Genomic DNA, 13,851 nt, shown 5'->3' on the forward strand with positions numbered 1-13,851 from the left:
TTTAAGGCAGAGGTGGATATATTCTTGATGACCAAGCAGGGTCTGGTAGGGGAGACCACACTTGAGGGTCGGCAAGAATGAGGAGTTGCATTTGGATCAGCCATGATCTTCCTGGGCGGTGAAGCAGACTCGAGGGGCATGATGACCTGCCACTATTCTTAATTCATAAATAGCTCATCTGATGCACTGGTAATTTGATTAGAGCGGTACAGTAGCTGGTAGAGCTGCTGCCTCACAGCGTCAGAGACCCGACCTTGATTGCACGCAGTCTGTAAGACGTTTGCACGTTCTCCCTGTGACCACGTGGGTTACCTCCGGGTGCTTCCATTTTCTCCGCCATCCCAAAGACATGTGGGTTTGTCGTACAATTGGCCTCCGTAAATTGTCCTCTACTGTTTAGGGAGTGGATGAAAAAGTGGGATAACATAGAACTAGTGTGCACGGACGATCAGTGATCAGGATGGACTCAGTGGGCTGAAGGGCCTCTATCTATGCTGTATCTCCAAACTAAGCTAAACACTGCATGTTATACCGAATATCCTGGATACTAAAGCAACACTCTTCTTAGAGTTGCATAGAACAGTAGATGATTAATAATGTATGCTCCATTTTAAAAGCTAATTTGTTTTGATTAAATGAAGAATTTTATGTTAAATATATGACTATGGAGAATTTTCATACATTCTGAACATTTCTTTCACAGCATCTTTTGCACCAATAAGCTTTGCAATTAAGGCGAAAGAAAACGACATGCTCCCTCTGGAGAAAAAGCGAGTAAAACTGGATGATGACAGTGATGAGGAGCAAGATGCACAGGACCCCACCAGCAGTGAAGCAAACAAAGACCCACCTACCCCCCTTCCTCCAGAGGAGAAGAAACCTCAGCTGACAGCAGAGGAAATTGAGGCTAAACACGGTATGCTAACAAGTGTGGCATTTGGAGAAAATATTCCAATAGTTTCACTGAGTGTATAACTCATTATCACCAACCTGACAGCCAACAATGGCCCATTGTGTGCTTCACCTCTCCTTGATCATCGTTGCTTGTTGCATAATATTTCATTCACTTGTTCTATTTAGCTTCTATATCTCTCGTTTCCCTTTCCCCTGACTCTCAGTCTGAAGAAGGGTCTCTTACTGAAGCGTCACCAATTCCTTTTCTCCAGAGATGCTACCTGACTCACTGAGTTACTCCAGATTTTTATGTCTATTAGCAGATGCTGCACTTTATTCTTGAAATGTTATGCCAAACTTAGATTTTGCAGCCTTATTTATTTATATATATAGGGAATTATACTTTTGGTTCATATTGTTGGTTTATTGACATGACAAAGAGCTTTAATTGCCTTTTATTGTTTTGTTCCAAATGTTAATGATAGTCGCTTGATCACATGCAGAAACATATTTTATCTTCATGGACTGCTGGGTATCTGCAGTTAAATCTGTTGGTCATCATAATAAATGTAAATTATGTTTTGTTAGTTTGTGTAAGCTTCAACACATCACGCCATCCTGACTCGGGAGTTAGCAACAATCAGGTGATAGTACTAATGCAGGCACCAGGAACTGTAGATGCTGGAATATTGCACAGTGTACAAAATGCTGGAGGAACATGGATGGGCGTCTTGAAGGGTCCAGACCCAAAACATTTCCTATCCATGACCTCCAGGGATGTTGCCTGACATGCTGAGTTTCTCTTGCACTTTGTGTGAGTGCTACGATTGTCCAAAATACTATAACTGGTGCAATGACGATATTTAAAAGACATTTGGAGAGGTCCATGGATAGGAAAGGTTGAGAGGAATATGAGACGAACGTGGGCAGGTTATTAAACCGGACTAAGGGAAAAAAAGTTGTTCGGCACGGACTTGTAGGGCCGAGATGGCCTGTTTCCGTGCTGTAATTGTTATATGGTTATTTCATTAGTCATAACTTACTTTTCTCTTGTGTTAATCTTATTCAACAACGGATAGTTAATACAAGTCAAACAGAATACAAGGGCATCTTGACATTATTCTATCTCACCTTTTAGGTGGACCATGCCACCATCCCCTCTCCGAGCCAATTATAAGCCCCCCACCTACAGTAACATTTCTATGCTATTAGTGGTCTACTGTACCTTTCCACAAAGGAAAACAAGCTTCCTTATCTCTTTCTACTATTTCATGTTTACGTTTACCATCCACCCTCCAACACATTCCCAGATGAGCTATTGCGTCTGATTCTTCTTTTGCCGATTCCCACGAACCTCTTCTGCACCTGGTTAGCGAGAGATCCACACATCCTTTCATTACCTTGTTCAATTCCAATCAAAATGTAGTAAGAAAGGATTGTAATATTTTCTTCCACACTTGGTGAAGGTTTAGTTAGTCACAAACAATACAAGAGGTCACTAACATAGAGCCATCCGTTCAGCACAAATTGTTAGTGCCACAATCTGTCATCTTTAGGGGGGAGATAATTACTGTCAGTTCTACCTATCCTGTACCTCAACTAATTTCCCTTGATCCTGTCCAATCTAGTTTTGTAAGCTGACAACGTTTCTGCCTCGGTCGCTCATTCTGATAGAAACAATTGTGCAGGCTCTCACCACTGTGTGACGAAGTCTCTCCTGCCCTCTGACATTTAATTTGGATCCAGGCTTTTTACTTTTGTAAGATGGGGAACCTGTCAGCATCTGGCATCATCACACAGTGGAGCTGACAGAAAGTACTGGAGCTCAGGCATGTGCTATTAAATGTGAAATTCCAGAAATTGTTCGTGATTCTCTGTTCATCCATAGGTTGCATCTGTGGCAACTTCCACTGTCTAGAACTATGTGAATTGGCATTTCAGCTGTTTTGTTACATAGAAGATATTGAAAATGTTGCAAATTGCATGAGATGCGAGCTTTTTTAATGATATACCAAGCCACTATTACTACTTAATAACCTCCCGTGGGTTTAATAAAACTATGTGAGATGAGTTTATTATCATATGCACACTACGATGAAGTACAGGTGCAATGAAAATCTTGCTAGCAGCTTTATCACAGGCACATTGACTTAGACAACTTACGAGATGTAAATTATACAAGGCAGTGAAGAAATAAACCATGCAGAAGCAGGACCTTGTTGCAAAAAGACAATTAGAAACCAAGTTGATAGTGTAAGAGCTGCTCTGTATTGCTCCTTAACCGAGGTTGGATTGTGGTTGTGCAAGCTAGTTCAAGAGTCTGATAGTATGGTAGTTGTTTCTGGGCCATGTGTGTGGCACTTCAGGTTTCTGTACCTCTAGTCTGATGGTAGCAGCAAGAAAATGCGCTCCGTCCAGATGGTGGGGATCCTTGATGGTAGATGCCGTCACCTTGAGGCAGAGCCTCATGTAGATGCTTTTGATGATGGACCAAGCTGAGTCCACCATTCTCTGCATTCGCACCAGAAATTGGAGGAACAGCACCTCATATTCCGTTTGGGGAGTCTGCATCCCGGGGGCATGAACATCGAATTCTCCCAATTTTGTTAGTCCTTGCTGTCTCCTCCCCCTCCTCAGCCCCCCTGCTGTCTCCTCCCATCCCCCAGCCTTCGGGCTCCTCCTCCTTTTCCCTTTCTTGTCCCCGCCCACCCCAGTCCCCGATCAGTCTGAAGAAGGGTTTCGGCCCGAAACGTTGCCTATTTCCTTCGCTCCATAGATGCTGCTGCACCCGCTGAGTTTCTCCAGCTTTTTTGTGTAACATTCTCTGCAGCCTCTTGTCTTGGACTAAACCAGGCCACGATGCAACTAGTCTAAATATTCCTACAGTGCATCTATTTTGTTTATGGATTTTGATTGATCAGATAAATACATCAGATTCTAAAATAGTATTTTTAATCATTTTTATCGTCACCCTTATTTGGCATTCTGTAGAATGTTTAAAATATTGGTTAAAGGCAAGGTTTTTACATTGTGAATTGATGCTCCTGCTCAATCACGTTGATTGTTGTCATTTAAATCATTCAAAGCTGCCCCCTGAATAGCAACCAACATTAAAATGGGGGAAGTGCTTCCAATCTAAGTTTACACCCCAAATCATTGATCAGCACTGATTGCAGAATACTGGACCTTGTCATTCAGCACTTTCATTGGTTTCCTATTAAATGAAGGCCAGAAATCTTTGGAAATGAATGATTTCCGACATGGGTATAGGAACGGGCCTGGTGGTTCCATGAACCTGTTTGATCATTCAATTACACCCATGTTGATATGAACCACAGTTTTGTTTACCCACCCTTGCTTGTTCCATGTGCCTTGAAAACCTTTTGCAAAAAAAAAACCGTTGACGCATCAGTTTACGCGTTTCCAATGTTCCCTACCTCTGCCTTTGGTCAGTGCATTGTTTGGTACTGTGCACTGGGGCAACTGATCTTTCCATCATGCTCCACCTTTTATTACAAGTAAGAATCCACTTGTTCCAGGCTATATTGAAGGTTGTTATCTACACAGTTCCATCATCATTTCCCCAGATGAGTCCGCAGCCAAGAACCACTGCATTACATAAATAAGAGTTCTATACCCTCTGGAAATTGGCCTCACGGCTAAGTGTTGAAAACATTTTTATTGGAGGTGACATGTAATTTAGTCTCTGCTTTTAAATCAGGTGTTACACTATTAATATTTGTAATAGTATTTTGAGAATTTAAGCATGTGTAGTTTTCTCCAAGTTTTACACCTTGAGCAGTATTGAGTGCAGTGCAGAAGTGGAACACTACATTGGCCCACCATGATGCCAATTTAACTAAATTCATTTGCCTGCATGTGGTCCCTATTTCTTTCCTGTTCATGTGTGCGTCTGAATGTCTCTTAAACTATTCTATGCGCATCTATCATCTCCCTCAGCACGAGTTCCATGCAACTACCGCTCTCTCTGTAAAGAAAAAAATTCATGTTGTGCTTTGCACATATCTTTTAAAAATTTCCCCCCCCCCCCCCCCCCCCCCCCCCCCCCCCGGGTGGAAATGTCAATTCTCTCCCTCTCTCTCTCTAGACTTCAATCTGGTCACCCCCTGATGCTCAAGAGAACTACTAACCAATTTGTTTTTATAGCCATTCCCTCAACCAGCAAACTTACTGACTTCCCAACCAATAGACCTCTATCCTCCTATAGATGAACCTAAGGAAGGCAACCAATGCATACTGTGTACCTTCTTTACTACCTATCCACCTGCCAATTTCAGGGAGTTACGAACCTGCACCCTATAAATACAGGTGTGCCAAGCTTGTAGCGTCATACCCAAGAAGACTTGAGGCTGTAATCGCTGCCAAAGGTGCCTCAACAAAGTACTGAGTAAAGGGTCTGAATACTTATGTAAATGTGATATTTCAGTTTGCAAAAATGTCTAGACCTGTTTTTGCTTTTTTATTATGGGGTATTGTGTGTCGATTGATGATAAAAAAAATGAAGTAAATCCATTTTAGAATAAGGCTATAACGTGACAGAATGTGGAAAAAGTGAAGGGGTGGAATACTTTCTGAATGCTCTGTACATTAAACTCCATCTGCAATTCCCTATGCTAATTTCTAACTCATCTCTACCCTGCTGTATCTTTTAACAACCTTCCTCACTATCCAAAACTCCATGAGTGTTATGCTATCAAAGATTTTCCAGTATTTTAGTTTATGTATCTCTGTGTAGCAGGCTGGAAGTTGCAACACAATTGTACTGAATCTTGATGTTTAGCTGTACTGATGTATTTTTGTTATGCCATCTGCTATAATCCTAAACATGTTTTGATAAGATGGAATTGCTTTTTTTTTTTCAGTTGCTCTATTCATCATGAGTTGAATAGTGGGACTGCCTTTTGACTAAGACCGGTGATTTATGACTTCCGCAGACAATTAATAGAATCATGGAACGTGGTCCCCAAAGCACAGCAGCTCTGTAATAATAATTGTCTTTGACTCTTTCACTAGAAAACCAGAGGGCCTCGTTCTTCCCTGGTGAAATTGTAGAATACAATCTGTAAAAGTGCTAGTAAAAATGTAAAGGAATCTTGCAAAGTAAAAAAGTGGTGGATTTATTAGTAAGATGTCAGGCTGGTAATGTATTAATTAAATCAACAGTGCAGTTTAGACTTCACATGATGGAACTGCTGTCGTGTGAATTGATTGAGTGTGTGCTTGTGGCAAAAGTGACTGACGTTTTAAGTAATGCCCTAAAACCACTATCTTTGAAATTTAAGTAATGACTGGGGTTCAGTTGAGTTATATGAATCCACAAAAATTGCAGTATTTGAATGTCTGCTTGTCATTTATACTCGAGGGGTTTGAAAGGACAACTTGAGGTGTATTTTCAAACCCAATATATTGGGCCAGAAAAGGGTTTTACGTTTGAACCTGTAAAGGGGATGTTAGTGATTGATTTCACATGTAATAAAAGGTGATTCTCGGCAAAATATATTTTAGTATCCCTCTGGCCCCCGTGCTCCCCAAGGTCCCTGGACTGCTCAAATTCTGTGCATCTCTGGTTTTCTTTATTCCACAATTGGTAGCAGTACTCTCTGACTGTGTTCTAAACTCTTCTATTCTTGCCCGAAGCCTTTTTTCTCTGTTATCATTTTAACGTGTGTAATACTATTCTCTTTGAAAGACCTATCTTACTAGTCTTGTGTGGTTCAGTCTGAAGTATTGTTCAAGCATGTTATTTATGCTAAAGGTGATGTGCAAAGGTAAATGTTGAAGTATTGCCTGGGTGCTAGATATACAGTGAAGGTAGAGAAGTCTATTATACTGGAACCTTCCCTCTGGATCAAAGACAACCATCCACTCCTGTCTGGGTTTGCCATGCCTAATGAGCAGCATAGACGGGCAGCAAGTGGCTGCTGGGGCAGGTAGGCAGGCAGGTGGGTGGGTGGGTGGTGCACTCCTTTTGTCCTTCTGTACTAAAGCAGTGCTAGCTTGCGCTCATACATGTGCTCCCATTGTACAGCTTCAAGATTCTTAGTTTAGTTTAGAGATGCAGCGTGGAAACGGTCCTTCAGCCCACTGAGTCTAGGCTGACCATCGATCACCTGTCCCCACTTGTTCTGTGTGAAACCACTTTCTCATCCACTCCCTACACACTAGGGTTGATTTACAAGGCGTGTACAATCTGATGCCAACTGGCATTGTGACGAGGAGTTGCTTGGGTTCTTATACTTGCAGTGGCTGATCATTGACCCCCCCCGTTCAATATGTAGATAGCAGATGAAAGATCATAGCATATAGAAAATGGCAGTACAGCAACAGGCCCTTCAGCCCACATTGTCCATGCTGAACATGTGATGCCAAGACAAACTAATCTCATCTGCCTGAGCATGATCCATGTCCCTCCATATCCCGCTATTCCCTGCACTTCCACCTCAGTCTGAAGAAGGGTTTCGGCCCGAAACGTTGCCTATTTCCTTCGCTCCATAGATGCTGCTGCACCCGCTGAGTTTCTCCAGCTTTTTTGTTTTACACATTTGCAGAGCTCGTGTCTGTTAAACTCCCCCCCCCCCCTAATGCTATTCCCCCTAGCCTTTGACATTTTCACCCTGGGGGGAAGAAATGTTCTGACTGTGTTCCCGATCTATGCCTCAACAAATTTCATAGACCTTTATCAGGACTAGATTCTAGTGTTCTAGAGAAAAAAAATTTGAAGTTTGTCCAGCCTCTCCTTGCAGCTAATCCCTTCTAAACTAGGCAGGATTAATTCAACGATGATGACTCAAAAGGTTCACTCCTAAATACTGGCCACTGGAGGGGGCCCACAGCCTGTAGAGGTGAATGGCTTTACCAAAGGTGGGCAGAGGACCAAGCTGGCTTCGGCTTTATGTAAAAGCATTGAAATACTACTTTGCCCTGAGAGTGGCTCACTAGAACAGGTAGCAGGCAAATGCATTATAATGCTGACATTGAAAACAAACCTTTAAAACTATCTGAATTTCTAAATATCGACCATGGTGAGCTTCATTTGTGAGTGCTGATGACTTGGATTTATATTGCACCTCTCCTAATTTCAGAGCAATCCAAAGTACTTCAGTGGTGAAGCAGTGATCCACTGTTATAATAAAATACCCATTTGTGCACAGCGAATCACACAGGGACGCAGAAATTTGTTTCTGCCATGCTGCTTTCTGAATAAGTCTAGGCCTGACTATAAACATTGGTCAGATTATCCCCCTCCTCTTCCCCCCCCCCCCCCCCCTCCCCCCCGCCACTTCATTTCTTTGAAGTAGTAGAGAGCAAGGAGTCTAGGAACACTCCAGAATGTTTCAGAATTCCATAGAAAAGTTCCCACAGATCAGAATTTGCAACAAGATAATTCCATTATGTTTAAAAAATAAAAATGTAGGGCGAGAGTAAATGTTAGCTCGAAACCAATTAGCGTGACAGCAGTAAAAAAAAAATGCTCCAGTCTGTCATTATGGAGATGGCAACGGAACGTTTAGGAAATAATAATAGGATTGTGCAGAGGTATTGTAGATTTATGAAAGGGAAATCACAAAACTGCATGAGCTTTTTGATGTTGTAACCAGCAGACTAGAAGTGGATGTGATGCATTTTTGGACCTTGAGAAAGCCTTTGATATAATGACTTAATTATTACACCACAGAGGCCATTCCATCCTCTGGTCCGTATAGAACAGCCAGTTAGGTGCCCCCACACACTTATTTTCCCTTTGATCCTGTAATTTATGCCTCCTCTTGTTCATCCACTTCCCTTTGATTCTTTGTGCTACTTTATACGCTCCCACCACAATCTTGGGATGTGAAAGTAAGACAGAGCACCCAGGGGAAACGCACACAATCCCAGGGACCAGAGTCACGATCCAGCCCTGGGAAAAGCAACAGCAGTATCTGGTGCATTGTGGTGCTGACCAGAAGCATTATCAAACAAAATTAGAGTACAGGTACTTGGAACTGGGAGAAAAATACATGTGAATTCAGGTTTGGTAAATGGACAGAAAACAGAATAGGAATAAATGGATTATCTTCAGGTGGTGAGGCTGTTCCAGGGAGGCTGCACAATGGCACAGCGGTAGAGTTGCTGCCTCACAGCACCCGAGACCCGGGTTTGATCATTACCACAGATGCTGTCTATACGGAGTTTGTACATTCTCCCGGTGAACATGTGGGTTTTCTCCAGTTTTCGTTTCCTCCCACACTACATAGGGTAAAATTGTCCCCGGTGTGTAGGATAGTGCTAGTGTACGGGGTGAGTGCTGGTCGGCACGGACCAAAGGGCCTGTTTCTGCTCTGTATCTCTACAGTCCAGAGAGAAGAGATTATGCAAGAGACTGCAGGTGCTGGATTTTGTGTAAAACACAAGGTGCTGGAGACAGTTTGTTGGTCAGGCAGCATCTAGTCAGTCTGAAGAAGAGTCCGGACCTGAAACATCACCTGTCCATACCCTCCACAGATGCTGCCTGACCAGCTGAGTTCCTCTAGCACCTTGTGCTTTAGGAGAGAGAGCTCGGGGCAGACTGGCCCTATTTATTCTCTCTTGGTTTTTGAAAACCTGTTGAAATAGAGTTGACTGAGGTAAATGCCAAGATGATGTTCTCCCAGCTAGGGTGCCTAGTACCAGGAGTCGTGGTCATAATACAGAGGTGGCCATTCAGCAAATGGCAGGGATAGTCCATGTTTTGGGTCGAGACCTTGCATCAGGACTTGGGCCTGAATAAGGGGAATCTTCCTCGAATCTTTAAATATTCTCTACCCAAGAGGTCTATGGAGACTCAGGGGCTGTTTATGAGACAGATTAATGGATTTTAAAGGAATCGAGGGTTTGAGTGATCTCCGCTTCATTACAAAAAGACACCAGATGACACAAGTTTATGGTGAAAGGAGAAAGATTTAATAGGAACCCGAGGGGCAACATTTTCACATCGGGTAAATGGAATGACTTGCCAGAGGATACAGTTGAAGCAGGTTTAGTTTAGTTTAAAGATACAGCGTGGAAACAAACCCTTCGGCCCACCGAGTCCATGCTGACCAGCGATCCCCATACACCAGCACCATCCTACACACTCGTTACAATTATACAGAAGCCAATTAACCAACAAACCTGTACGTCTCTGGAGTGTGGGAGGAAACCGGAGCACCCGGAGAAAACCCTCAGTCACGGGAGAACGTACAAACTCTGTAAAGACAGCACCCGTAGTCGGGATCGAACCCGGGTCTCTGGCGCTGTGAGGCAGCAACTCTACCGCTGTGCCGCCGGGTAGTGTTATATAAAAGACATTTTTTGCAGTGCTGTTAGTGAGGGCTGCTATGCACGCTGACTTTTCCAAACCAGTACAAGTTTTTCCTCGAGGATTTTGCACATTGAGGGGCGATGCACTGCAATGAGAACCATTGCATCACTAGCATGGGGTAAGTGTACTTATCTTATCAAGATGGCTGTGCTGTTATGCTGCAATTTCTGCAGACTCTGCTTCTGCATGGTATATATTTAAGTTTCAGGCTCGATGTTGGGAATCTAGTTCTTTGCTGAGAAATAATTGGCAATGCTCGAATTTTTTTCAATGATTTTGCCCAATTTGAAACTGTAATTGTCAGTAAACTCTGCAAATCGCTGCAGCTTTTTCCTGGAGTTTTCTAGCTTGCTATTTATAAGATTAATTGGACTGTTTTGTCCCAGTATGAATTTTACAATTCCTGAAGCAGAGGCAAGTTGATTGGTGCAGGATTGTAGATTTGGCATTCCATCTGTTCTCTCTGGGGCTTTTATGCTTTCCATTGGTTCTGAATTGCAGTAATCAGGGACAATTGTTACATGCAGCAGGCATTAACCTGTGCTATTCTCACAAGCCATGCAGAAAGTGACGATATTTTTGTTTTTGAGTCTGGTGAACTTTATCTATTTGATAGTCTAACCATGCTGAATAATCCAACCTTACCCTGTGGATGCAGTGAAGTGATTTTTCTTTCTCCCCCAGGATAATGTCAAGAACTGATTGCAATTCTTCAAAGTGACATTATTTGAAAAGTCTATGTTGCTTCTTTCCCCCCCCCCCCCCAGTTTTATTTTGCACTGTTTTCTTCAGTTTCCACAGATGCTCAGCATTACCTTATTGAATAAAATAAATTGCACGTTTAAAATATGAGATGGCATCGAGAACATAGAATTACACAGGAACGGGCCCCTTTGGCCAATGATGTCTGCGCTAAATAAGATGCCAAATTAAACTAATCCCCTCTGCCCGGACGTGATCCATATCCCTCCATTCCCTGCATATTCATGTGCCTGTCTAAAAGCCTCTTAAACGTCACTGTCACATCTGCTTCCACCACCACCCCTGCCTCCAGGCTCCCACTACTCTGTGCAAAAAAACACACAAACTTGTCCTGCACATCTCCTTTAATCTTTTCTCCTCTCATTAATGCTACGCGCTTTATTCCTTTACAGTTCCATCCTGTAGTAAAGGTTCTGTCTGGCCTATCTGTGGCTGGCATAAATTAACAAACTTTCATCAAGTCTCCACTCGACCTCTGATGCTACGGTGACAACAGTCTATCTAACTACTCTTCCCCAAAGTGGATCTACAATGCCTTATTTTGTACCGGAAATAGGAACATACATATAACAATTACCTATTTTTACCAATAGGTTCATTTTATGTGAATACATTTATGCATTAATTAAAACATTACAAAGATGGGCAGGATCATTACATTTTGAAATTAATTTCTATTGATATAAAAGCTCGTTGATTTCCTTGTATTCATATATTGCCGATGTTGGGGAAGTCCAGGACAAGGGGTCACAGCTCAAGGATAGGGGGGAAATCCTTTTAAGACCGAGATGAGAAAAACATTTTTCACACAGAGAGTGGTGAATCTCTGGAACTCTCTGCCACAGAGGGTAGTTGAGGCCAGTTCATTGGCTATATTTAAGAGGGAGTTAGATGTGGCCCTTGTGGCTAAAGGGTTCAGGGGGTATGGAGAGAAGGCAGGTACGGGATACTGAGTTGGATGATCAGCCACGATCATATTGAATGGCGGTGCAGGCTCGAAGGGCCGAATGGTCTACTCCTGCACCTATTTTCTATGTTTCTATGTATATTCCCCAGTGATTGTCTTCATAAGCAGACTACGTCCCTCATGGTTCCACATTCTTGTCCTCGGCTCCCTGCTTCACACTGATAGTGAAACACAACTTTTCCAAGTAATTTTGATTGATATGTGTTGTGCCCTGGTATTTACATAATATTGTTAGGGTGTCCCTGCAACATCTCACAGGGAAACCCTTAAACTGGTCACATCACTGGAGTAATATTTAACAATTTGGATCATATTCTCAATTCCAGCAAGTAAGGAGGGCTCGACTAAAACATCTGCTTCTCTAAACTCTTAATTATTTGAAGATAGGGCATTATTTGAACAAAGGAATAGTACAGCCTTGACATATTAATTGTACAAATTCTAACGATTTTTTTGCGTAACAGACTGCAATCTCCCAAAGTGATCCTCCCAGAGAATGTTAATAAAGTCAACCTGAAATCTTAATTGGATTTAGTTCTCTTATGGTCTGCAGCAGGGATTTCCGACACCTGCTAACAAATCCATAACTAATTCACAATAATTCAAATGTAGACAACCAAATTGCTATGTTGCGAATTCTGAAAAAAAGATATTGGAAATCTGAACAAATATAAAACCTACTAGATAATTGCTGCTTGTCGGCTTTGAATTCAATATTCAAATTAACGTACTTTTTTTCCATAAAAAAGATCTGGCAGTCTGTTTCCTTTATCTGGTGTAAGAAATACCTACTGATGTTCCCAACATGTTTGGACACAGAGTGCTGGAGTAACTCAGCGGGTCAGGCAGCATCTGTGGAGAACATGGATAGGTGACGTTTCACAGAGTGCTGGAGTAACTCAGTGGGTCAGGCAGTATCTGTAGAGAACATGGATAGGTGACATTTCACAGAGTGCTGGAGTAACTCAGCGGGTCAGGCAGCATCTGTGGAGAACATGGATAGGTGATGTTTCACAGAGTGCTGGAGTAACTCAGCGGGTCAGGCAGCATCTGTGGAGAACATGGATAGGGGACGTTTCACAGAGTGCTGGAGTAACTCAGCGGGTCAGGCAGCATCTGTGGAGAACATGGATAGGGGACGTTTCACAGAGTGCTGGAGTAACTCAGTGGGTCAGGCAGCATCTGTGGAGAACACATAGGAGCCTTTTCTGTCAGATGTGAAGAAGGATCCCGACCTAAAAGGTCACCTATTCATGTTCTCCAGAGATGCTCCAGCACTTTGTGTCCTTTGATGTAAACTAGCTTCTGAAGTTCCTCGTTTCTGCTCCCATACGTTTGCTACATTTCAGGAGATGTGATTTCTCGCAACAATAGATGTGGATTCGAAAACAACCCTTTCCTTTTTGCATGAATGGGCAACATTATTTCTGGTGCCAGCTACAATAGATTGGTTCTGAACTGAATATGGCACCATTGACCATAAAATAGACCAGCTCAAGAGTTTTATCCGTCTTGAACACTCCAGAGTTTTATTGTGTTTTGTGAAATGATCAGACCTGAGAAATGAGCAAAATATTTTTTTGCTTTCAATGTCAGGGCTGACGATGATGTCCATGGCAATTGGTCTATGCAAGCTCATCCACCCCCCACCCCCCTGTTTGTGGTAACGGCAAGTCGTCTTTACAGAATTCACAGAAAACTATGCAGAATAAAATTCACTCGGTGAATATTTGGCAAATAAAGTAAATGAACATAGCGTATTTTTTTCAAGGCACGCAGATATTTCCCCCACTTGCCTACTTCTAATGTCGTCATCTGCATTTGGTATCGTTACTTACATTTCAGATTCAAGTTGTGAAGAATGTTGGTAAATGATGGATATATTCGC

General features: G+C 42.5%; 1 protein-coding gene across 5 annotated transcripts in view; it reads left to right on the forward strand.

The window, feature by feature from the left end:
• sfswap (splicing factor SWAP) overlaps positions 1–13,851 on the forward strand; it is a 103,850-nt gene that overhangs the window by 47,862 nt on the left and 42,137 nt on the right. For all 5 annotated transcript variants that reach the window (XR_008725483.1, XM_055655502.1, XM_055655504.1 and 2 more), the window contains exon 12: positions 704–916. Coding sequence is in view for 4 of the 5 variants with exons in the window: in XM_055655502.1 (XP_055511477.1) it covers positions 704–916 (213 nt within the window). In the remaining variant the exon portion in view is untranslated. The remainder of the gene's footprint in view (positions 1–703; positions 917–13,851) is intronic.

This window comes from Leucoraja erinacea, chromosome 25, assembly GCF_028641065.1.
Source record: "Leucoraja erinacea ecotype New England chromosome 25, Leri_hhj_1, whole genome shotgun sequence".
Taxonomy (NCBI): Eukaryota; Metazoa; Chordata; class Chondrichthyes; order Rajiformes; family Rajidae; genus Leucoraja; species Leucoraja erinaceus.